Source organism: Oncorhynchus gorbuscha, linkage group LG21 (genome assembly GCF_021184085.1).
Source record: "Oncorhynchus gorbuscha isolate QuinsamMale2020 ecotype Even-year linkage group LG21, OgorEven_v1.0, whole genome shotgun sequence".
NCBI classification, from domain to species: domain Eukaryota; kingdom Metazoa; phylum Chordata; class Actinopteri; order Salmoniformes; family Salmonidae; genus Oncorhynchus; species Oncorhynchus gorbuscha.
In genome coordinates, this window is record NC_060193.1 from 47939711 (window position 1) to 47966742 (window position 27032).

At 43.8% G+C, this 27032-nt stretch overlaps 2 protein-coding genes across 3 annotated transcripts in view; one reads left to right on the top strand and one right to left on the bottom strand.

The window, feature by feature from the left end:
• Window positions 1-5585, top strand: part of LOC124007871 (pinopsin-like) — a 22111-nt gene extending 16526 nt beyond the window's left edge. Inside the window, exons 3-4 of the mRNA XM_046318667.1 lie at window positions 243-476; window positions 3315-5585. Of these exons, the coding sequence (XP_046174623.1) occupies window positions 243-476; window positions 3315-3653 (573 nt within the window). The 3' untranslated portion in view covers window positions 3654-5585. The remainder of the gene's footprint in view (window positions 1-242; window positions 477-3314) is intronic.
• On the bottom strand, window positions 734-24659 carry LOC124007870 (beta-galactoside alpha-2,6-sialyltransferase 2-like). 2 transcript variants are annotated; one of them, XM_046318664.1, is made up of 6 exons: window positions 24443-24659; window positions 12184-13074; window positions 9459-9556; window positions 9017-9118; window positions 6699-6873; window positions 734-2613 (listed from the first exon to the last, which is right to left on the bottom strand). In XM_046318664.1, the coding sequence occupies exons 2-6, from the start codon at window positions 13001-13003 to the stop codon at window positions 2366-2368; spliced, it is 1443 nt and encodes a 480-aa protein (XP_046174620.1). In that variant the 5' UTR covers window positions 13004-13074; window positions 24443-24659; the 3' UTR covers window positions 734-2365. The 2 variants fall into 2 exon arrangements, with proteins under 2 accessions (XP_046174620.1, XP_046174621.1); XM_046318665.1 differs by having other exon boundaries at window positions 12184-13088.
• Between the last annotated feature and the right edge of the window lie 2373 nt (window positions 24660-27032).

Consider the following 27032-nt stretch of genomic DNA (forward strand, 5'->3'; position numbering starts at 1 on the left):
TTTTTAAGTATTGGTGATAAGTATGACACCGATTAGCCTATGTTAAGGAGGGAAAGGAGGCATTTTTTATATATATAAAATACAAATGTAAACATTGATTAGCCTAAGCAGTGACGGAACGAAATGACATTTCTCTTAAGTATTGTGACAATACCTTGTATGTCCTTCTACATCCTCCTATGTGATTGGCCTCTCAGGACATGCATTTATGCACAACTTTATGTATGATCATTTCCTCCCAGGTGGGGCGGATCCGTAAGTCGGCAGCGCGGCGGAGAGAGTTCCACATCCTGTTCATGGTGATCACCACGGTGGTGTGTTACCTGCTGTGCTGGATGCCCTACGGCGTGATCGCCATGATGGCCACCTTTGGACACCCGGGCCTCATCACCCCCATCGTGACCGTGGTGCCCTCCATCATGGCTAAGAGTAGCACCGTCATCAACCCCCTCATCTATATACTCATGAACAAACAGGTGAGCAGAACCTAAACCAAAAATGTGTCCTCTACTCACCTCACCTCCTTCGTTACGTTGATGTGAAAGACGTGACCAGATGAAAGCCAGCCCAATGACGAGCTTCCAACATGATTTCTTACACTGGTCAAGTGTTTTTAATCAAAGGGAGGAGACGAGCAGGTAATACATTTTTAAGCAATTGAGATACAGCCCTTGCCACTTGAATTGTGGGATATGTAGTTAAACAGCTAGTTAGACAAGGGTCAAATCACAAGGCAAGTACAATATCTTTATTCACAACAGTTTAAGTAGAAAACAATGGAAAAGAAATACAAATTTTATACAAACTAACAAATTATGTTCAGTACAAACTGATTCTGGCTATAGAAAATTATCTGTAAAAACAACATGATTTTTGTTTAAAGATCCCAAAAGGTGTGAATATTATAGTGTTTACCCTCAACAGTAGATCAGCAAACACTTCTCAAAAAATAAATCATTCAAAAGAAAAATGACATTTCTATTGCATTCCATTGCCAATATAAACAAACAAGTGAGTCATCGTAAGGACATTCTGTCCATTTATATTATTCCAAGCTGAGGCCTCTGCTTTGCTTTTGTAGTGGTTATCTCCTAGAAGACGTAGTGTTAACTAACAGTAAACTTCACACAGGGAACATTTGGCACGTTATCAAGTCTATATCACCGTTGCCAAAAGCCTTAGACCGCTGCGCTCCCGAGTGGCGCAGCGGTCTAAGGCACTGCATCTCAGTGCAAGAGGCGTCACTACAGTCCCATAGAGCGGCGCACACCAGGCTTGGCCAGGGTAGGCCATCATTGTAAATAAGAATCTGTTCTTAACCGACTTGCCTAGTTAAATAAAGGTTTTTTTTTAAAAAAAAAATTAAAATAAATGTGCCTCAAACTATTCATAGCTACATTCATTGCATTACACTTGACCAGACTTCTACAGGCAAACAAACCACATTTACATTATATTTACAGTGTGGCTGTAGAATCATATCAAGGCCAGGAAAAGTAACTGCTATCAGTTTTACCATCTGGTCGTTGAGGTACAGTAACTTTAAATAGCGTACGTACAGAGGACAGGAGAACACTGATAAGAAAGTTTCAGTTCCTTACTCACATACGCACAGATCAGTGGTTAGGTTGACTGGTTCATGCAACAACAACAGAAAAGTGAAAAGTGGTTGTTTTCCCTCATAGACCTACATACACTACTATCCCTGAATTTCTCAAATGAGGTCTGCAATATTTTTTTTTTACCAAAAGGAACACAACATGCTTTTTGAACTGCTTAAATTCAAACCTACCCTCACAAGTAAACCCTTTACACTGCATGTTTTCAATTCTCTATTTCAATGTTTCTAAACATGACAATGCACCTCATTCGTTGAATCAGAAAAACATGCCTCTGACCGATGTTCAATATTTGAATCTATAGATCACTTTTCCACATTCATACCCAGACCTCTCTCATGTACAACATTGTGTCACAAGAACAATACCTTAAAAAAGATGACCCATCTCTCCAGTAGGAATACATCCCTGAAGGACTACTTCATTACACAATACAACAACATGATATCCACATTCCCTAAACGCCCCCCCCCTCCTCCTTTCAACAATTGACACTTTCCATTGTGACAAAGGCAGTTCTCGAGCACGCTCGCTTAGCCTCTACAGCCTAATATTGATTAGTAGTGGCAACACTCTCCTCCTCTTCACTTTCATCCTGATTTTCCAGACAGCAGTCCAGGTCAAAGGTCTAAAGCCAGATCATGGCCCACGGACGACAGTGCTGACTCAACTTAGCCTCTTCAGTCGCTTGATTAGTATCGGCACTCTCGGTCTCTTGATGGCCATAGGTCGTCAAAGGTCAGGGATCATGGCCCACAGTTGACCGCGCTGAACCCCGACAGCGTGACCTTGCCCTTGGTTTTGAGGTCGTGCTGGGAGGCGCTGTTCATCCTCTGGACCAGTAGCTTCTCAAAGAGCAAGGGGTGGTACGCCCCAAGGGTGCAGGCTGGGTCGTAGTGGTGCTCATAGTAGTGGCACAGGTCTGTCTGACGCAGAGAAGGGATGTACTCATAGACATGGACCTCCTCGCACAGCGACATCATCAGGACAATGCCTGTAATCAAAACAAAAAGGGCAAAGATGAATTCATTACAGCTCATACTGCAATCTAACGCAGGTTGAAGTATCAAAACAAACTCTGAACCAATTCTGAACCAAATATATTAATTTGGGGACAGGTCGAAAAGCATTAAACATTTATGGCAATTTAGCTAGCTAGCTTGTTGTTGCTAGCTAATTTGTCCTGGGATATAAACATTGAGTTGTTATTTTACCTGAAATGCACAAGGTCCTATACTCCACCAATTAATCCACACATAAAACAGTCAACCAAATCGTTTCTAGTCATCTCTCCTTCTTCCAGGCTTTTTCTTCTTTGGACTATATGGCAATTGGCATCTAACTTTCATAATAACTAACCTTCATAATAAGGTGTATTACCACAGCCGACCAACCGATCTCAGTTCATCTTTCAATCACCCACGTGGGTATAACCAATGAGGAGATGGCACGTGGGTATATGCTTCTAAAAGCCAATGAGGAGATGGGAGAGGCAGGACTTGCATCGCGTTCGGCGTCACAAATATAAGCAACTTCTATTTTAGTGCCTGCCAACGCAGATGCTCGTTAGCACACGCAAGCACTATGGGTGCAACGATTGAATAACGTGTAACTTTATTTTGCAACGCACACTCCCCCCTATCATACAACCCCCCCCCCCATCTCACACACACTCTCTCTTTCCCTTCCTTGCAGTTCTACAGGTGTTTCCTGATCCTGTTCCACTGCAAGCGGCCCAGTTCTGAGAACGGCGTCTCCTCCATGCCCTCCAAGACCACCGTCATCCAGCTCAACCGCCGGGGCCACAGTAACAACGTAGCCGTCACGCCCCAGCTCTCCACCGGCGCCAACCACCATAACCACAACCACACGGTGGAGTGCAGCACTAACAACCGTGAAGTCACCACCCCCGTCTCCGAACAGACCAGCCCAGACCCCAACCAAGAGATCACCTCCTGTGGACAGCCGCGTACCCCCCGAAGCCCCTCTCAACCCACCTCCCTTTTCCCCCACGTGACAAACGCTATCCAGTGATCCACTGTGTTATATGATAGTGTCACCACCGAGAACTCTAGAGGATACGGTGTTATCCCTGGCATTTGTCATGTGGTGTCACCCAAAAACTCCCCATAGTGATTTGTCATCATGAGAACACCTCAACAACAGACTACCCATAAAATGACCCATAAATGATCCATAAATGATCCATAAATGATCCATAAATGACGTTATGTCACCAGAGAACTCTTCTAAACACACAGTCAGTGATCTAATCCACAACGTTACCCAGACAGAGAACTATCAATATCTTCTACGAACAAAGTGATCTATTCCACATCATCACCCCAGAAACTACACTGTGCTCTATTATCTTATAGAACAGGGGACCCCAGCTGGCGGCCTGCGGGTGGATCTATTTGGCCCCCCAAGTTCATGGCAAATAGAAATAATAATATATATATTTTTTTGTGTTTTATTTTTGTCGTTGGATATGAGACTGTAAGAACATGAAATCAGCGCCAATTGATTTTAAGTTTTGAAATCTGTTTTGGAAATGATTCTGCTTTAGTAAACGTTATATCCGTTTGGGCTTCTTGCTGTCAATTGGCAGTAATTATGTTCTGGTCCCCCGGCGATCCGCGCATCGGCCCGCAGCTGAATCTAGTTGATGATCCATGTTATAGAAGGTGTGTCAACCGCCCCAACCCAGCTAGATGGTCAACTGTTACTTTGTCACTCAGTAAAGGTGTAGATATAAATTCATGTCAAGTCTTGCCGTGAGAAAACGCAAAAGTGTGGTGTTGTTTACTTAAAAACAAAGCGTGTATTTTTCCTCAACTTCCGTTATCATATTGTTACACGTGTTACGTCGATAGACACCAGAGTTGTATTAAGACTGCAGTGGCTTTAGTGTTGTCGTTGCCGTTACAGTACAAAAAAAGTATTTAGTCATAACTGTTACAGTGTGCTGTCATAACCGTGGCCATTTCCAATGACGTGCAATAACAGACAGTCCATCTATTCATTTGTTCTAAAGCAGCTATGAAGCCTATGTGAATGATGCCGGTGAAGCTGAATGCTTTGTACCTCATCCGTGACATCGAATCACCTCGGGCCTCATTTATTTGCTCAGTTTTTATTCTACATTTCAGCACACCATCAGTTCTTGAAACAAATAGGAAGAACAATCACAGTGTTTATACACATGTCGAAGGGTGTAAATCACACACAATCATGATCATTCCTACATCACACTAAGTTGCTAAATCAATCTATATCACTATATATTAAATCGCTATATAGCTGTGGATTCCAACTATCATATGTGCGTAAGAACATTTTTTATAAATGATGCACCTGGGTGATCTGTGTAAAAATGGCTAGTAATTACAACCCGAAACTGGTATTAAACGTATGGCAACAATGTGAAGGGATTTTCCATTTCACTGCAGGGTGGGGAGGGTAATAAACCGGAAACAGTTGGAGAACTGTAACAAACAGAAAGTGTTCATGTTTGCAACACTTGTCTTGCACTCTTGAAGCCATCATCCCATTGGGCAAAAGAGATCATGGCAATGTTCAATTGTCAGTTGACTGAAATGTTGATTACAGTTATGACAATGTGGAAACAGTGTTGATCCAACCAATATTTGCATGTCGGGATGACAGCCAGGGGTTGTACGAAAGCCACAACCTGTTAAAGTTACCATCTTTCTGTGTCTGTAGTGTTGAGTCATGCAGTATCTGGCTTTGCATGTTGACATGTTCCTCAATCTACAAGTCTAAAGCTCCCAGCAGGCAGTCAAACAGCCTGGCGCCCCATTGGTCTGCCGCATAGTGGCTGGCTGTAGCCATCATACGGCACTTGCTTGTCTTTATCAAGATGACAAACTGAACAGCACTGCCTCTCACTGCCTAATAAACTGTAACCCAAAAACAGTTAAATAAAATGGACTGCAACCCAAATGAAATCCTTCTGTGAGTCATGGTCTCGCCTCACTGAGTCCTGCTGCTGGCAGTGAGTGTGTGTTCTCTTTCTGTGTGTGTGTGTGGTGGTAGCGCAGTAACGTGCTTAGGACGACACAGCCCCCTCAAGCCCTCCTGCTGGGATTCCAGGAATTGCCACGGGGTCTATGTCGTAAGAGAACAAAACAAGAGGGGGAAAATCAACACAGGAATGAATGTTGTTCTTTCTGGACTCTCCTCTGTGCTTTTGGTCCATGTGTGAGAGGTAATATTTACGCAGGTTTAGAATGGTATAGATGCCTTTTGTTTTTTGCCTTGCCATAATCTTACCCCTAATATTCACATCATTTCTCATGTCTCACCGCTCTGCCCTTCCAAAACACCAACACGGGACACAATATGGGAAAGGGGGATTCCTGGTCAGTACAACTGATTGCCTTCAACTGAAATGTGTCTTTCACATTTAACCCAACCCCTCTGAATCTGAGAGGTGCGGGGGGCTGCTTTACATTGACATCTACGTCATCGGCGCCCGGGGAACAGTGGAGTAACTGCCTTGCTCAAGGGCAGAATGACAGATTTGTACCTTGTCAGCTCTGGGATTTGATCCAGCAACCTTTCGGTTACTGGCCCAACGCTCCTACCCACCAGGCTACATTGAAAATTAGTAATTGTTTTTAGAAAATCAATGATTGACATCCTGGATTGCCAATTGATATTGAGCACCTATGCCCTCTTGACTGTGTAACCTTGTAAATAGATGTTGAGGTTGAACACACGCGGAATAACAATTAAGCTCTTTGTTATAATTTTACCTTTGAGAAATTGCAGATCTCACTCACTAAAGCAAAAAAAACAAACATGCATCCTTCTGGCTGCCATTTACTTAAAGCCTGCTCGTCTCCTTGAACCAAGGATACCACCATATGTGTTCTGAACTAGGCCTGCAGTATGTGCTGCACCTCAATAGTTAATAAAGTTTTATGAATTCGATGCACGTTGGCCGAAGCGTGTTCCCGTCATAGGGAACAGGGTACCATTTCAGGCACAGCGGTCAAACCGATAAATGGATGGGTGGGTTGCCCGGGTGGATGATCAGAGGCGCTTTCCCACCTATGAACCCAGAGGACGGGGGGTTAGGCTGGATGTTCTCCTGGGTGTTCCCCTGGATCACGTCCCACAGCTGCCAGATGAACTTGGGGTGGAGGATGTAGAACGGTTGTGTGGGGTGGAGCCGCCGGCGCTCTTCATACGGGGTGAACAGGTCATAGTCTGGGTTCCTGTACCACTGAAGAGAAGAGGAGAGGACACTTCAGTCAGCACCAAGCATCTTTATTAACGCTGTCTGAAATAGAACGCTGCTACTCCGGGTCAATCATGACAGCATCTGCCGAGTGTCAGACTCACTGCTGCCGCCGCAGTGTTGACACGGTGTCTTTGTTCAAAATCAAACTACTCCGGGAGCACAGCAAGCCTGCTACGGATCAGTCTACCTGCTAATGTATTTCAAGAGCACCTAAAATGAGTATTAGTACTGTGCTTTTATTTGACTAAGGGAAAGAATGCATGTTAAAATGCTACAGCTATTGTGCCAATATTGTGATGCAGGTTTGCTTGAATTCATCACCACCATAATGACTGACTCACAACATCCCCACAGGAATCCCAACGCCCCAAGCTAAAATGTTGTACAAATTCATGGTCTTGTCATACACCACTGCTTACACAAGAGTCAGTTAAATCCATGATTCAGGGGACAAAGTCAGGATATTTCCCTTGAAAATATGACGAGAGACCAACCTTTTAAAGTCAAGGTTTGTTACACCAAATACTCGTTCCCCCGCACCCATAGCAGGTGTAATGGAGGTATTGATGAATGACTTCAGCAGATATTCTTAAATTAACTTTCTATTCTGGAAGGTCATTTCATTTTGCATTCCCTACAGTACAAGGGCACTAAATAGGGAATATGGTGCCAGAATTTGACAGAAGAAATCTGCTCAATAAATGTGGGGATGCTTTGACCGCAGAGTGAAAACATCAGCCTTTGTCCTGACACCCGGTAACATTAAGCTGCTAGGTGACAGATACCGTGTTAACTCTCTGGTTCTTCAAACAGTCGAGATAACATGAGGCAAAATTGAGTAAATTATGCCTTTTAAGCATCAGATAAAGAACAGCCATTTGTTTTAAATGTATTCTGGGCCTGGAGCAAATTTCTTGGTAAGAGTCCCAATGAATGTGTTCAACCATCCGTACAAATTGGGTGCATGTAGTACAGTAGGCTATACAAACACACACATGCTCTACTGCGAGCGCACAAACACACACACGCATGCATGTGCACACACAAACAAAAGCACACAAATACAAACAATGGCTTTCATTTTCAAAGTGGATGCCATTAGAATACCTTGATTAACATGCAGCCCTTGATCATTGGCCTTATGAATGTGTGTGTGTGTGTGTGTGTGTGTGTGTGTGTGTGTGTGTGTGTGTGTGTGTGTGTGTGTGTGTGTGTGTGTGTGTGTGTGTGTGTGTGTGTGTGTGTGTGTGTGTGTGTGTGTGTCCAATCTGTATTTTAATGAATTCCATGCCAATGTGTGTGGCAGTCAGCAGAGGTCATGTAAAACACATTATTACATTGTTCTCCATATAGCGTGCCTTCGGAAAAAAACAACTTTTTTCACATTTTGTTACGTTATAGCTTTATTCTAAAATGGATTAAATAAATCATTTTCCTCGGCAATCTACACACAATACCCCACAATGACAAGGTGAAAACAGTTTTTTATAAATTCTAGCAAATGTATTCAACTTTAAAAACAGAAATACCTTATTTACATAAGTATTCAGACCCTTTGCTATGAGACTTATGATGTTTCTATAACGTGATTGGAGTCCGCCTGAGGTAAATTCAATTGATTTGACATGATTTGTTAAGGCACACACCTGTCTCTATAAGGTCCCGTTGGTTGGTTAACTGACTGTTAGTTGCACTGGAGAAAAGACTCTGCTAGAATGTTAGCATGACCGCTACCAGGATCTCAGGAAGGGGCCTGTCTGAGCTACATACCAGAAACCTGAATCTAAACACACAGACACTTTCTGAATTATTCAGTAAAAACCTTAAGATGACTTTTATAAAATATGAGGCATTTTATTGTCCATTTAGAATGGAAATGAGTGCTTATCGTCTCTCTCACAAGACACACCACCAGAGGGGCTGGAATCAGTGGGTCGGCTACAGTGCTCCTGGAACAATTGTAGGGTGTTAAGTGCTTTGCTTAAGGCCACAACGGCGATGTTTGCTTACTCACTCTGCACCAGACTTTCCCTAAGATGAACCAGGAGATGATTAAGAAGTCATTAATGACACGCACACTACAGCGCGTGACTGACAGTGAGAGAGAAAGAGCAGAGAGACCTACCCTGGGCAGGTCCACGGAGTACGGCGCAGGATCCCAGGCCACCAGTGTCATACCCTTATACAAAGAGCTGGTGGTGAAGCGATGCCTGGGCCGGGCAAGTATCTGCAGGGAGACAAATGACTGATTGCTGTACTGCTCTCCAGCACCCCAGGCTAAATGTAATGAGGCAAGCAATACGAGTACATCTCACCTAGAGTCCACATGTACAGATCCCATACGCCAACTTGCCCTCTCCCAAATGATAGGTGTATCATCAATGATTGACTAGATAAGTGTGGTAGTGCTGGGATAGACTGTCTTAGTGATCTGACTAGCGGTTTCACTCGGCTCTAGATCAACTCAAATCATTTTCACAAGGCAGCGTGTCAGTGATTCCACTGTCAATCAATAGGTGGTCCCGAGTAGCAAAGAAAAATCACAGGAGGAGAAGCTTGCCACCTACCTGAGAGTTGATGATGCGGATGGTGGTCTTGTTGCCCACGTCATTCTCATAGCCCTCTGTAGGAGCAGCGTTGAAGCGAAGCACAGCCTCATGGGAATCTGAGTACAGGGTATGGACATAAGCTGTATGCATCACCCATGAAACAAGCACCATGAAAACGGCATGGTTTTATCTACAAGCATAAGTAATGTTGTTAGTGAATGTCTCGCTCGGGTGCAGTGGTATTTAAAGCTTTTCAGTGGGGACCACATTTTTGTCAGCCAGAATTTCTCGGGACTCCCCCAAGAATTTCACATTTCGATTTTTACATAAACAAATAACCTTCATTTCATTGCATTTTCATGTCTTATTAAAATGAAAAGAAATGAAATTGTATTTGTACAATTATCTCCTCAAAAACATTTGTCTCATTCAATAGTCTGTACTCTAATTTGTTTTATTTTATATGAATATATATAAAACACAGTACCAGTCAATAGTTTACACACACCTACTCATTCCAGGGGTTCTTTATTGTTACTATTTTCTACATTGTAGAATAATAGTGAAGACATCAAAACTATGAAATAACACATATGGAAACATGTAGTAACCAAAATAGTGTTAAACAAATCTAAATATATTTTATATTTCAGATTCTTAAAAGTAGCCATCCTTTGCTTTGATGACGGCTATGCACTCTCTTGGCAACTGTCCCGGGCAGATGGCAGACAGCGTGTTTGGCGTCGTGTGGGCGAGCGGTTTGCTGTCAACGTTGTGAACAGAGTACCCCATGGTGGAGGTGGGGTTATGGTATGGACGACGAACACAATTGCATTTTATCTATGGCAATTTTGAATGCACAGAAATACCGTGATGAGATCCTGAGGCCCATTGACGTGCCATTCATCCGCCGCCATACCCTCATGTTTCAGCATGATAATGCACGGTCCCGTGTCGAAAGGATCTGTACACAATTCCTGGAAGCTGAAAATGTCCCAGTTCTTCCATGGCCTGCATACTCACCAGACAGGTCCCTCAATGAGCATGTTTGGGATGCTCTGGACCAACTTGTACGACAGCGTGTTCCAGCCAATATCCAGCACAGCCATTGAAGAGGTGTGGGACAACATCCCACAGGCCACAATCAACAGCCTGATCAACTCTATGAGAAGGAGATGTGTTGTGCTGCATGAGGCAAATGGTGGTCACACCAGATACTAACTTGTTTTCTGATCCACACCCCTACATTCTTTTTTTTCCCAGGCATCTCTGATCAACAGATGAATATCTGTATTCCAAGTCATGTGAAATCCATAGATTAGGGCCTCATGAATTGATTTCAATTAACCGACTTCCTTATATGAACTGTAACTCAGTAAAACCTTTGAAATTGTGCATGTTTCGTTTATATTGTCTTTCAGTGTATATCTCGTCCAGGTAAACCATAATATTATGCTTATCATGACACTTATGAATCACTAACTTAACTCCAACACTAGAGAGCAGCAAACCCTTTTCTTTGGAGGTCTTATCTTACCGGCTGAAGTCTCATTTATAAAAAGGTGCCTGCATTACTGTCATGGCTCTTCCTCCTCATTTCAAGGACACGCAGGCTACTCATCACATCAAATGAACAAATCCATGAGGAGTGACAAGCCAATTTGATGGTATCAACACGAAAGGCTACTGAATGAATGCAAAGTAGAGTGGTCTAAAGATCCCGCAGAGTAAGTCAGCGTTCCCATTCACGCGCACTGAATGCCGGAGCGATTTCTATAGGCGTGAGGAACTTCCCAGCATCAGAGCTCTTCTGCACTGTAAGGGTAGAGGCCAGTTCAATTCTAAGGGTAAATCAAACCTACCAAAGCAATACACTTATGCAGTGATGAAGACTAGTCTGACAACCAGCCAATTAGTTGTAATAACTTGTATACCTGTAGAATCAGTCTGATTAGTAGTACTAACTTGTTCTTACTTAGGATTTTGAAGCGTGTGTGTAATATCGCAGTGAAGTAATAAGCATTTCACGGTAAAGTCTACACTTGTTTTCTTCGGCGCATGTGACAAATAAAGTTTGATTTGAAGTACAGAAAGTGTCTGTCTGTCCAGACATGTTCTTCCTTTGTCATAAATATTTTTTAAGGAAGTAGTTAAAGGGAGCCTCAGTTCCTGATAAGCTAGGTTAGTCTCAATGGAGCTAGAGTCAGGAGAGAGGGGGGGGGGGTGGCAAAGGGCCCCAACCCAACAACACTCCAAATGATGCCTTATCACTCTCTCTCTCTCACACACACACACACACACACACACACACACACACACACACACACACACACACACACACACACACACACACACACACACACACACACACACACACACACACACACACACACACACACACACACACACACACACACACGGAAGTTCTGTGTTCAGGTCGGGGCACGACACCACAAAGAACAGACTTAGTTCCTGCCCAGCAACAGAGAATCTGTTTATCTTAGACATATCAGGAAATGACTTTGCCCAGTTGGAAGGTATAAATATGTGATTGTGTGACTTGCATGTTGTTATGCAGTTGCAACATCCTGCTGGGTGTAATAAACTTAGTTTGAGCTTTACTTTCGTCGGGATTTGTACCATAACTTGGCAGCAGTGTCTTTATTTACATGGAGCTAACAGTTACGTTATAAATACTGCCGGTGTTTGGAAAAATGTGTAGCACCTGTCCTACAGCACTCACCAATTTCTCTCCCTAGGGAAGAGTTGAGGATAGCCCCGGCCGAGGTGACCACCGCACACGACTTGAACTTTGACCCTTGGCCCCAAAGCTGCTCCAGAGGTCGTGGGGGCACTAGCCTGTCCCAGGCCAGCCCAGAGAAGGGTTGCTCTGTCCCATCCAGTGTCCTCAACCTGGCCTGCTCCTTCAGTTCACAGAGTACCTCCCTCCCGCTCTGCCTACCCTTGCGCCGCCCCCTGTAGGCCACGTGATGCCTGTTGAGATTCAGGTAGTCCCTCATGGACTTCTGCAGGTGTGGAGCGAGCATCCCCGCTGAGGCAATGCCCCTTCGCAGCTGCTGGACCACTACCTTGGACTGGGATAAATAGTAGCCGTCTCTGCCCCGCTGCTCAGCCCTGGACATGCTCCCTTTCCTCCTCCTCCTTCTCAGTCTCTCCCTGCTTATCTTCTCTTCCCTTTCCTGATACACCCTCTCCTCCTGGTCGCTCACCTTTTTCCAGACCACCAAGTCACCATTCTGGCTCAGCTCCAGGGCCTCCTTTTTTCCCTGTTGGCTGTGGCTGGGATCCTGGTTGGTGGGTGAAGATGAGGATGTCACCTCAAGAGGAGAAGCCCTGATGCCCGATGGACTACCCTGGATGGAGGCCAGACGGCGGGTCTCGGTGTGGGTGAGCGAGGAGGGCGAGCGGAGATCCACATCCCGGGGGTCCAGGAAGTGGGAGAGCAGGGCCAGGAAGATGAGGAGCCAGGCCAGCATCACCACCAGAACCAGCTGCCTCCACTGCCTCATGGTTGGGGTCATGGTGGAGGACCTGGGAGTCATGGTGGGTGCAGCTGGGGTCCGGTCCCGTCAGCGACCCCTAGAAGCCGACCTGGCAGTGCTCAGGATGAGGCCTAAAGAGGTCAAACTTTATTAGAATAGCACATTTGCATAAAATAAAGTGGATGATCAACTTCAGTAGTACCGCACCAATTCATACAATACAATGTATCCATAAGTGTAAGCACTATAATAACTTAACCCATAAGGTCTAAGGACCCAGATTTCTACTAAGCTATATGGAATTATTTTAAGGTCATACTAAGGAACATTTAGCTATCTGATTTAGAATCCCTGTAAAAATATATATAAATAAAATGTATTTGATGAAACGTTGAATTTGCCCTTAACGCTATTAGCCCATAGACATGCATTAAATAACATATTCATACATGGCAAAACAGATAGTGAAAAAAGAACATCAAAAGGAAGTTAGGGCCCCTGAGTGGCGCAGCGGTCTAAGGCACTGCATCTCAGTGCAAGAGGTGTCACTACAGCCCTGGTTCAAATCCAGGCTGTAACACATCCAGCTGTGATTGGGAGTCCCATAGGGTGGCTCACAATTGGCCCAGCTTCGTCTGGGTTTGGCCATCATTGTAAATAAGTAAATCATTAAAGAAAGGTTCAATAAAAAATGTTTTGAAGTGTCTGTCCTATATCTTACTTAAAAAATATATATTTTTTAAATGTACCCATATTTAGCCCACTTTTTTTTGGCACTAAAGTACTTCCAAATAAAAAATGTTTGAACTGGTACCGGGCTACCTACAGACGAGTTTTGTGAGGCTTGTGGGTGTAGTGTGTTCGGACACTACAGACGTTTTCAAGAGAAGAGATGTCTCCTGGTCTGACAAACACTGTGGAGGCAGTGGATTGAGATGCAGCCCATGCAACAACAACAACAAAAACTACAGACATCTCTAGCTGAAATAGACAGATTGTGATAGTGATTTTTGTGTTATGCTAATTCGATTTCCACAGAGTCGTGGACAGAGAGATAAGAAACAGTACAAAAACCTCCCTTGTTGAAAATGTTTCCTTCCTGCCCTTCTTTCTCCGCTTTGAAGATCGAACGGAACTGGATTGTCTTTTACTTTTGAGACATGAAAGCCTTCCTCTCTCTCGGATGTATCCTGCCCTTGTCAGAACTTTCTATTTAAAATAGAAGGTGCTGATTCCTGCTTTACCAAGCAATAGGGAACATTTGAATAATAATCCACTCCGTCCTTCCATCTATCCTCGTATTCACTCTTTGATCCTGTGGAGGTTGACTGTAGTTTTGACAGCATTGTGGCCCTGAGTTGGTTGGGTTAGGTCATGTCTGTTTACATTCTCTATGGGCAGGGTCAGAGGAGGAGTTGGGGAGCTGTGCTGTAACTCTCCCACGTACCACAGTGAACACAAAGCAGAGAGAGAGAGAGAGTGAGAGAGAGAGTGAGAGAGAGAGTGTGAGAGAGAGAGAGAGAGTGAGAGAGAGTGAGAGAGAGAGAGAGAGCGAGAGAGCGAGAGAGAGAGAGAGAGAGAGAGCGAGAGAGAGAGAGCGAGAGAGCGAGAGAGAGAGCGAGAGAGCGAGAGAGAGAGCGAGAGAGCGAGCGAGAGAGCGAGAGAGAGCGAGAGAGAGAGAGAGAGAGAGAGAGAGAGCGAGAGAGAGAGAGCGACACAGACAGACAGACAGACAGACAGACAGACAGACAGACAGACAGACAGACAGACAGACAGACAGACAGACAGACAGACAGACAGACAGACAGACAGACAGACAGACAGACAGACAGACAGACAGACAGACAGACAGACAGACAGACAGACAGACAGACAGACAGACAGACAGACAGACAGACAGACAGACAGACAGACAGACAGACAGACAGACAGACAGTGTTTTTCACACAGTAGAAAATGCTTAATCATCATCATCCACAGTGGGACCGGTTTGTGAAGTGAAACCTGAGATAACGTGACGTGCATCGTTTAAGGTTATTTATGAGCAAAAACATAATTGGTGTGCCATTTTTTCCACAGAAAATATTGGTATATGTTCTTCTCCATTCACCACTGTGCCACGTTCGTTTGCAGCTGCAGCCAATTCTTACCACCCTGTCAACTAGTTTTCCCAATGGGGGGGAACATATTGGATGACCAAATGAACAAGAACAGTGGCAGTCATTATAGTAGCAGGTAAATGTAAACACAGGCTGTGGCACACAAATGCAGAATGCTAATCGTAGCTCTCACAACAGCACTCGCTAATTGTTGACGGTTCTCCAATTTGTAGTGGAATTGGCCCCTGGAGCCTTTTAAGACTAAATAGAGAGCCTTGATGTTTTCGAACAGCAGCGGTAGAGACTGAGCCATCACAGCTAAGTATTAAGCTATGAAAGATAGACAGACACAGAGAGTCAGAGTGTGAGAGAGAAAGAGAGAGTAGAAAGGGAGAGAGGAGAAAGAGAAAACGAGGAGAAAGAGGAGAGAGAAAGAGCGAGAGAGAAGGAGAAAAAATAGAGATACGGGTCTAAGTTAAGAGTAGATGTGAGTTCAAACATGTAGACTAGGTTAAGTATTGCCAGAACCTAGTGTCGTAATTATGGGGGTTTGACGAGTCAGAGGGCTGATTCCCCCTCAGAGCAAGAGCTTGCGCAGGGCAGGGCCCGGCAGGGAACCACCAAGCCCCAGCCTCTCTCTCAGGACTTTACCCACATCTTCAAAGGGTCTTCCCATCACCACCGGTGAGCCAATGCAGTGGAGCTAGTGTGAATGACACGGAAGGTTAAACTGAAATAATCTGCCTTGGGGCACAGAAAGGAAAAGGGAAACACTACTGAAAGGGAGGAAATAAAGGTAATGAATTGAAATTCCACTGGGTAACCCACTGGCAGTATTCTGAAGAGAGATGTGGGCCTCTTTTCTTTGTTCAGTTCAATACTGCTTAAGCTAGGTTACTTAAGATAGCCCTCCATTTCAAAAGCAGGATTTGAGTGGAATTAGTATGGCATGGAAGAAAAAAAAACACATTGGGCTTCCCAAACCTTGTTTTTTTTAAAGCAAAAAAACACCATGAATGAACTGACATCTCCACTGGCACTGACTATATATCCCCCACAACAAAACATTGTGGGAAGCTGGCTGGCCTAAACTGGTCCCTGCACCAATAACCCCCCCCCCCCCCCCCCCAATAAGGACACAGAGGTCACACGTCCGTCTCCAATCAGAAAGAGACAATCTTGCCCCAGAAGGAACACAATTGGTCCTCTGCTTTCTCTCCAACCAGATAGTCACAAATTGAAACGCGGAGAGCACGAGCGTCACTTGCCTGCCTAAACGCAGTGCTGTAGCAACACACCCTGAACACAGTGCTGCAACAACAATAACACAATGCTCCATCAAGCACACATTAGCTAAGTCAACACCAAGATCCTCTCCCCACAGATACACATACACCCATAACCTCTCCCCACAGATACACATACACCCAGAACCTCTCCCCACAGATACACATACACCCAGAACCTCACCACATAAAAACAATCCATCTAGATCCTAACGGTAATGTCAAGGTGTAGGCGAAAACAGAAACAGCATGGCTGAGATAGACAAGGGAAGCCAAACAACAGCTGTGGATGTTTCCTCTGTGCCTCTGAGATGACTGAGATGATTCATAAAACAAAATCTGAGAGAGGGGGAGATAGAAAGATGAAAAATATAGAGATAGGGCCTGGTTCCTGCCTTATATCCAATCATAGACATAGCAGGTATTATATTTCATAGTAGAAAATATAGACATCTTCAGCTCCAGTCTGGTTGGGAACCGAAGTGACCGCTGGCCCTCTTCACACACCAGCTGGTCTCACAATGGGCCACAGCCGGGGTTTGGCACATGGCCCCTGGCCTCTCCGGCAATGCCCACGCACACACAACCAGTAATGCAAACACACACTTGCGCAAACCTACACTCACACAAACTCACACTGGCACACAGTGAGAAACACACACACTCTCTCTCTCAAACACACACACACACACACACACACACACACACACACACACACACACACACACACACACACACACACACACACACACACACACACACACACACACACACACACACCCTGTAGAAGTCATTCCAGAGAGCCAGCAGCAGGAGGAGGTCTCTCCGTGGAGAGATGATATCCCCCCTGTCCTGTTTCTGCTGACAAAATGCCTTCCTCCATCTTCAATGACACGCCTCGCTAAGCTCCATCTATTCTGTTATCCTCTTCTCTCATGTGGTGATGGCCTGTTTAGAAAGCACTCCTGCATGGCCATTGTCATGGCACATAATGCATTCTGTATATGCAGAATTATAAACTGGTTGTGTCGAGCCCTGAGTGCTGATTAGCTGACAGACATGGTATATCAGACCGTATACACACGGGTATGACAAAACATTTCATTCTACTGCTCTAATTTAGTTGGTAACCATTTTATAATAACAATAAGGCACCTTGGGGGTTTGTGATATATGGCCAATATACCATGGCTAAGGGCTGTATCCAGGCACTCCGCGTTGCGTCATGCTTAAGAACAACCTTTAGCTGTGGTATATTGGCCATATGCCGAACCTCCTCAGGCCTTATTGTTATTATCTACTCAAAAGCTATTAATGTGGGAGGAAGGTAAATGTAGCTTTGCCTCCTGGCTAAACCACCATTGAGGGAGGCTCTCTCATTTTTTAAAATTTTTATTTAAGCTAGTTGAGAACAAGTTCTCATTTGCAACTGCGACCTGGCCAAGACAAAGCATAGCAGTTCGACACATACAACAACACAGAGTTACACGCGGAATGAACAAAACATACCATACTAATGGTATAGAACATACCAAACTAATAACCATGGCAGGAGGGGAATTCACAGTACACGTCACGTTATGTCCCCAGGCTAATCTACTCTACTGCCTCTCATCTCACGTCACATGTAGAAGAGAGAGACTCACATGACTGGAATAGAAAAATGTCAAGCGGTTCTTTTCAAGCAAATGGGAAAATGGAGAGGTGTTTTGTGTTGGCTTGCGATTCACTTATCGGTCCGTGTTTCTCCCTCGATAACACTACGACAGTGGAGACAGCAAACGCATTGTTCGTCACTGCAGCATGATAATAATTGTACTTAGTTACAAAGTACCTTTGATCATAATCCTCTCCACTTCCTGATTTCCGCAGATATCACACAATGCACGGACAGAAAATATACACGATAACATCTGTGCTCAGGAAGGACACAGCAAAGTTCTGTGTTTGATTGGACACTAAAGAAAAGTGAGTCACACATATATGGGCTCCTAGGGGATGTGTGGTGATCAGGTCTACCTCCTGTGACCCAGTCTTCATGCTATCTTATCCCAAAATGGATGTCAGCCTCAGGACTCTCATTGGCTCCAGAGCAAAAACCACCTCGTCCTGAGACAGAGAGGCTGGCTGACTCAGCTCCAGTGTGTGGTTGTAGTGGCAACGTATTAAAATTCACAAACATCCTGAGGGCCTCCTACATCTCCCTACGGATTCAAAATAAAAGTCTGGGGTCGACTGTGGGAATAGAAATGATCCCAGAGTGAATGAAAGAAAATGCCTTATTACTCTTCCATCTTGTCATTCTTTGAGGCGAGTCAGTGATCCTATCCCAAAAGCAAAATTGTGACAAAGGCATTATGTCTCTTCTTGTGTGGACCAGTTTAATCTAGCCTACAAACTCACCAAGCAGTTTCGTTTCCAGTTTTGCATTAAAAGAGAGCAGCAAGACATCAGCTCTCTCTACTCTAGTGGCTTTAGGGAGAGAAACCCTGTTAAGTGTAGCCTAAGCCTTGTAACTGAGTCTGGTGTGACTGAATGAAATTATATCTCATAACAACTACTGTAGCAGGCCTGCAAGCTGGCACCAGAAGTGACTCACACAGCAGGGGCCAGGGGGTTCAAGCTATTTTTTAAATAGTACATCAGATATAGGGGCAATTCCTCGGTAACAGAATGACGCTAAGACTCTAAAAGTACGACAAACAAAAAACATTGATTGCCAAGTTATACAAAAAACATAACTCAATGCACTACCTACTTGTGGCTCCCGAATGGTGCAGCGGTCTAAGCCACTGCATGAGGTGTCACTGCAGTCCCTGGTTCGAATCCAGGCTGTATCACATCCAGACGTGATTGGAAGTCCCATAGGGCAGCACACAATTGGCCCAGCATCGGTCGGGCTAAGCCGTCATTGTAAATAAGAATTTGTTCTTAACTGACTTGCCTAGTTAAATAAAGTTTTTTTTTAAAGCAGTGAGTATTATATTTATTGCGATCTAAAGTTTTTGGAGTTTGCACTTACTCGGGTGGTAAACTAGCCCTAAAAAATGGCTACGATATTAGTGCACATAAAGATGCAGGACAATTCATCTATATTGAACAAAAAACTCAATCAGAAAAAACTGGAGCCTTATTTTAACAATCAAAAATAACAATAGCCTAATTATTCACCCAAAATGCATCATAATCACTGGATTAGGTTGCACATTCAAATCACAACATGAAAATATGAAGAAATACCATCTTGAATAGCATCCCAGGATTCTCTTACACTGAATGAAGCACTGAATTACTTTAGAAGTTGATAGAAAAAAATATATATATATATTATTGTGTGACGCAGCAATTGTTTTTGGGGTGAGACCAAATCATGGACTGTGCAACCAACTGAATATCCTAGTGTCACCAGTGCCAGCAGGGGAAATATTACTCTGGAGCCATCTGTAATCTGTTACTTCCCAACCCTGGCTACTGTACAGTACTTTCCTTTACTGTACTGTCCTTGATTGGTTTAGATTTGGACTGGCCACATTTTCAACTACATTTCAACATCCATGGACGTCCATTGTCGGGCAGTGTTCCGTGGGTGAAGGGGCTGGTTACAGTAAATGAAAAGAGAGGGGGCTCATAGGGAGGTGCCAGTAATAGCTGAGAGAGGTGACATTAACTGGAGAGAGGGAGAGAGAGAAGAGAGACAGGGAGAGAGAGAGGGAGGGGTGGCCAGACTGTTTTCACACTCTTGGTTTGACCACCACGTGACAGAAGGAGAATGTAAACAGTTATGAGCTGAATATATGCCAGTAGCAGGGAGGACAGTAGCAGGTGACCCAACTGTGGTTTGTGACTACTATAAATACCCATTGCAGGCCATTCAGTTTCAAGACATTCTGTTAGGGGCGGCAGGGTAGCCTAGTGGTTAGAGCGTTGGGACTAGTAACCGGAAGGTTGCAAGTTCAAACCCCCCAAACCCTCCACTGTTCCTAGGCTGTCATTGAAAATAAGAATTTGTTCTTAACTGACTTGCCTAGGTAAATAAAAGTAAGAGGTTTTTTTTGTAATTCTGTCAGTTACTGATTTGGTAACAGAACAACGTGTTTGAATCACTTAATAAATCATAAACCAAATTGATATCAGTAAAACACTACAGCTAATTTGTAGGTCTACCTCTACTTGTTAATTCCGTGAGCTTTCATTCTCCTCTGTCCTCATTAGGGAAAGAAATGGTAAAATATCTTAAAGATATGTGGGTTTTTGGTAACAGAATGACAAGACACTAGGCAATATTTCTTAAACTTATAATAATAATTCCAAAATAATTCCTATAAATGTTGATATTAGTTGGCAGGGACCTTTACTTCAACATTATTGTTATTGTGTTTTGATGCATTTCTAATACTTTCTGCTAGATGTTTTCTAAGACCCCTTTTCCATCTGTTTGACTAGAACCATTTTTTTTAGATATGCCTTAATTTCTCAAAATACAGCCTCTAGGAACCTCACATTTTAGTGCTCATGGGGCTTTTTACATGGAAATGCCATCTGGAACAAACCATGGAGCTTTCAAACAGCCCCAGAAATGAATTAATGCTGTATCTTTCAGCATTACGCAGGAAGTTTGTCTTTCAACATGTCTGTGAAGGTGTTTATTTAACTATCTAAACTGGATGGTTTGAGCCCTGACTGCTGATTGGCTGAATGCTGATTGGCTGTTCTTATGCAAGCCCTTAGCCGTGGTTTATTGGCAATGTGGTGCCTAAGCCTTATTGCTTAGGCACCACATTGCGAGACAAGGTGTTCTTTACCTGCATGTCAAGTTCTCGCCAAATCCCAAAATTGCCACTACTGCGATACGCACTTGCGTAGATCTGAGACAATAGGAAAATAATAAGTAGTTTATAATGTCTGAAACGTAAAACAATAGTCAAATTATGAAAAGATGAGTCAAAATAGTCCAATGTGTGTATGATTCTTTGTGCTGTATGATGTAGCCAAGTTGTGACTTTTGAGAGACATTACTGATTAAAATGTATTACTTTCTAAGTCTGTACCCAAACAATTTGAGCTTCTACTTCTAAAAATTCACCTTTCCAGAAACAAGTCTCTCACTGTTGCCGCTTGCTACAGACCTCCCTCTGCCCCCAGCTGTGCCCTCGATACTATATGTGAACTGATTGCCCCCCATCTATCTTCTGAGCTCGTGCTACTAGGTGACCTAAACTGGGACATGCTTAACACCCCGGCCATCCTACAAACTAAGCTTGATGCCCGCAATCTCACACAAATTATAGATGAACCTACCAGATACAACCCCAAATCAGTAAACACGGGCACCCTCATAGATGTCATCCTAACTAATTCGCCCTCCAAATACACCTCTGCTGTTTTCAATCAAGATCTCAGCGATCACTGCCTCATTGCCTGCATCCGTAATGGGTGTGAGACCAAACGACCACCCCTCATCACTGTCAAACGCTTCCTGAAACACTTCTGCGAGCAGACCTTTCTAATCGACCTGGCTGGGGTATCCTGGAATGACATTGACCTCATCCCGTCAGTAGATGATGCCTGGCTATTCTTTAAAAGTGCCTTCCTCAACATCTTAAATAAGCATGCCCCTCTCAAAAAAAATTGAACTAGGAATAGATATAGTCCTTGGTTCACGCCAGACCTAACTGCCCTTGACCAGCACAAAAACATCCTGTGGCGTTCTGCATTAGCATCGAATAGCCCCCCGTGATATGCAACTTTTCAGGGAAGTTAGGAACCAATATACACAGGCAGTTAGAAAAGCTAAGGCAAGCTTTTTCAAACAGAAATTTGATTCCTGTAGTACTAACTCTGGACACTGTAAAGTCCATGGAGAATACGAGCACCTCCTCCCAGCTGCCCACTGCTCTGAGGCTAGGAAACATTGTCACCACTGATAAATCCACTATAATTGAGAATTTCAATAAGCATTTCTCTACAGCTGGCCATGCTTTCCACATGGCTACCCCTACCCCGGTCAACTGCCCGGCACCCTCCACAGCAACCCACCAAAGCCCCCACCATTTCTCCTTCACCCAAATTCAGATAGCTTCTCCGCTATGCAATCTGGTTTCAGAGCTGGTCCTGGGTGCACCTCAGCCACGCTCAAGGTTCTAAACAACATCATAACCGCCATCGATAAGAGACATTACTGTGCAGCCGTATTCATCGACCTGGCCAAGGCTTTCGACACAGTCAATCACAACATTCTTATTGGCAGACTCGACAGCCTTGGTTTTTCAAATGATTGCCTCGCCTGGTTTACCAACTACTTCTCTGATAGAGTTCTGTGTCAAATCGGACGGCCTGCTCTCTGGACCTCTAACAGTTTCTATGGGTGTGCCACAGGGTTCAATTCTCGGGCCGAGTCTCTTTTCATTATACATCAATGATGTTGCTCTTGCTGCTGGTGATTCTCTGATCCACCCCTACGCAGACGACACCATTCTGTATACTTCTGGTCCCTCCTTGGACACTGTGTTAACTAACCTCCAGACGAGCTTCAATGCCATACAACTCTCCTTCCGTGGCCTCCAACTGCTTTTAAACGCAAGTAAAACTAAATGCATGCTCTTCAATCGATCGCTGCCCGCACCTGCTCGCCCGTCCAGCATCACTACTCTGGACGGCTCTGACTTAGAATACATGAACAACTACAAATACCTGGGTGTCTGGTTAGACTGTAAACTCTCCTTCCAGACTCACATTAAGCATCTCAAATCCAAAATTAAATCTAGAATCGGCTTCCTATATCGCAACAAAGCATCCTTCACTCATGCTGCCAAACATACCCTCGTAAAACTGACCCTCCTACCGATCCTCGACTTCGGTGATGTCATCTATAAAATAGCCTCCAACACTCTACTCAACAAACTGGATGCAGTCTATCACAGTGCCATCCGTTTTGTCACCAAAGCCCCATACACTACCCACCATTGCGACCTGCACGCTCTCGTTGGTTGGCCCTCGCTTCATACTCGGCGCCAAACCCACTGGCTATAGGTTATCTACAAGTCTCTGCTAGGTAAAGCCCCGCCTTATCTCAGCTCACTGGTCACCATAGCAGCACCCACTCGTAGCACGTACTCCAGCAGGTATATCTCACTGGTCACCCCCAAAGCCAATTCCTCCTTTGGTCGTCTTTCCTTCCAGTTCTCTGCTGCCCATGACTGGAACGAATTGCAAAAATCTCTGAAGCTGGAGACTCACATCTCCCTCACTAGCTTTAAGCACCAGCTGTCAGAGCAGTTTACAGATCACTGCACCTGTACTTAGCCTATCTGTAAACAGCCCATCTACCTACCTCATCCCCATACTCGTATTTATTCATTTATTTTTGCTCCTTTGCACCCCAGTATCTCTACCTGCACATTCATCTTCTGCCGATCTACCATTCCAGTGTTTAATTGCTATATTGTAATTATTCGTCACCATGGCCTATTTATTTCCTTAACTTACCTCATTTGCACTCACTGTATATATACTTTTTGTTTTCTTTTGTTCTACTGTATTATTGACTGTATGTTTTGTTTATTCCATGTGTAACTCTGTGTTGTTGTGTCGAATTGCTACGCTTTATCTTGGCCAGGTCGAAGTTGTAAATGAGAACTTGTTGTCAACTAGCCTACCTGGTTAAATAAAGGTGAAATAAATAAAAAATAAATTAAATACAAGCCTTCACATGGCAGCTCGTGTTGATCCTCTCAACACTCAATAGGTGTGCTGTGGGATCAGTTCACTGCAGGAATTATGACTGTGTACTGTTACAAAATATTGATACATATTCCAATTAGACAACAATATAATATCACTGGCGTTTGCATTTCGATGGGAACCCATATTTTTGTGGTAGATGAAATAGGCACACATTACGTTTTGCCAATGTTGTTATGATGTGAGCAACTTTGTAATTCACGCTATATTTCGGATGGAAGCCAGGGACATTCTGCATGCCCCCTTTTCCATGGCACAGGTCGAAACCCTTTGTGATCTCTATGTAAGCGTCCCTCTCATCAAATCCCTCTGTTTGAAATACCCTTGGCATCATTGATTGCTCTGTCTGATACAAAGATGATAAAATGCCTTACCTGAGCTAGTCAAACCCTATTCATTCCGGCGAACATCGACATCTCTTCAGGCTTAGATCTGAAATGCAAAGTCGAAACGGAATGCATGCTGTCGCGCCATCTTCAAAGAAAGAGGCAAGTTGCAATCGAATGCTGCTCGACAACACACTATAGGATGTGTAATGTGGCGTTGTGGTTCTTTCAATTGAGGTATAAAAGAACCGTCCTTTCTCGATCTTTTTTTGTGGGGGGGGGGCTAGGGTGGGCGGGGCATAAGTGAATGATGTGGAACTGAACTGCAAATTAAGGAAACAAAGTTGCTATTTTACTTCTGTGTAGACTATATTTACACCATGCCTAGCCGATCTAATCTTGCAGACAGATCAGAATAATAGTCTAAAGCTTCCACATCAAATATAGCTCTACACAATACAGCCTAACTGTCAGCTGATCTTCTCATGTTCAATTGCCTTGCATAGCCTCAGCTCTATGGAAAAGGAACACAAAGTAGCGCAGATGCACGAAATGAGATACTAAAAAGAAACAACCCAGGATTTCTACAATACTGCAGTGCATAAATGTAGGCTACTAAAAAAATACAAATCCCCCTGGGTTTTATACTGCCTCTATTAGCGGTGCTTGCTGAAATCAAGAACGACTAACCTACTAAAATTAAAACAAAATGACTTCTTATTAATCGCCTTATGCTGGAACTTGTAGTGACAACCGTAAAAGCTACCAACTTTAAAACGTGCAGGCTGACTGTCTTCTGGTTTCTTGAAAAAATATGTTGATACTGTTATACTTTTCATACTACAATCATATTGGAATTAATCCCGATGCATTTCAAGGACCAGAAACTTGAATAAAAAAATATCAGGTTTTCGTCTGTATAAGCTACAAACACCAAACCAACTTTAAAACGTGCAGACTGACTCAGAGTAGATTGCTTGTCAAAAGAGATTTGATACTGTTTATTATTTTTAACTATAGCCATTTAAAATGTGCATTAAGGCTCCATAAACTCCAATGGGTCATTCCTGGATTCGCCACTGCTCTAGAATTGTTTAAAAGCGTCTGCTAAATGGCATATATTATTATATTATTATTAAAATACAAACATGGAACCAATGTTAAAATGTGGAAGCCGACTTTTGCTTGTCAGAAGATTGTTGATCATATTTATACTTTTTAACTAAAAGCATATCACATTTGCATACAAGATCCATGGGCTATTATAGTAGATTTGAGCATTTGCCACTGCACTTTACCATTTTGCACCATTTTACCTACAAACACCAAACCAAATTTGAAATGTGCATACTTTCTCATCGTAGATTGCTTCAGTACAGTAATTTGCTCCAATTTGTACTTTTAAAACCATGAAGCTTTCTGTACCCACATTTATTTCAATAGTGTAACGCAGACTCAAACATTCTAAATTGAAATCACTGGTGCAGAACATTTTGTGATTTTTAAAACACATTCTGTGGCTTTTGATGCTATAGTACTCACTCTAGCCTGCCTACTATACTAACCCACTGTGATACTCCACACCTACAAACCACCCCAACAATAGCTCACTAAACTAACCCATAGCCTAGCCTATGACAACCTTTTTACTATCATTACTGTCGTTACTACTACCTACTACTGCGTTAGTACTCCCTACTACTACACAGGAGGTTGGCGGCACCTTAATTGGGGAGGACGGGCTTGTGGTAACGGCTGGAGTGGAATGGTATCAAATACATTAAACACGTGGTTTCTATGGTTTCCATGTGTTTGATGCCATACCATTCGCTCCGATCCAGACATTATTATGGGCCGTTCTCCCCTCAGCAACCTCCACTTTACTACTACTATTTTACAAATGATTCAAGAGTAGCAAGCGTAGCACATGGGGATGGGTGAAACTTACTCCGCAGACCTAAGTGTCCGGCTTGCGTCGCCTCATTAGCTACGGTAGCTTCTGAGGTGTTGCGACCGGCTAAGACGCTTGAGGGAGGAACGGTCACGTATGCTAGCAAGGCAGAGGTCCCCAGTTCGCGCCCGGTACGGGCCGAATCGGGAGGAAGTGGTACTCGCTTAGCAAGCAGTGTGCCGTCCTTTACACAAGCACACACGTTCTTTTGGAAATATATACTGAACAAAAATATAAGCTCAACATGCAACAATTTCAATGATTTTACTGAATTAAAGTTCATATCAGGAAATTAGTCAATTGAAATAAATACATTAGGCCCTAATCTATGGATTTCACATGACTGGGCAGGGGCTCAGCCATAGGCCGACCCACTTGGGAGTCAGGTCCACCCACTGGTGAGCCAGGCCCAGCCAATCAGAATATGCTTTATTACAGACATAAATACTCCTCAGTTTCATCAGCTGTCCTGGTGGCTTGTCTCAGACGATCCCGTAGGCAAAGAAGCCGTATGAGAGGTCCCGGGTTGGCATGGTTACATGTGGTCTATGGTTGTGATGCTGGTTGGACGGACTGCCAAATTTTCTAAAACGACGTTGGAGGCGGCTTATGGTAGAGAAAGGAACATTCAATTCTCTGGCAACAGCTCTGATGGACATTGCTGCAGTCAGCATGCAATTTGCACAC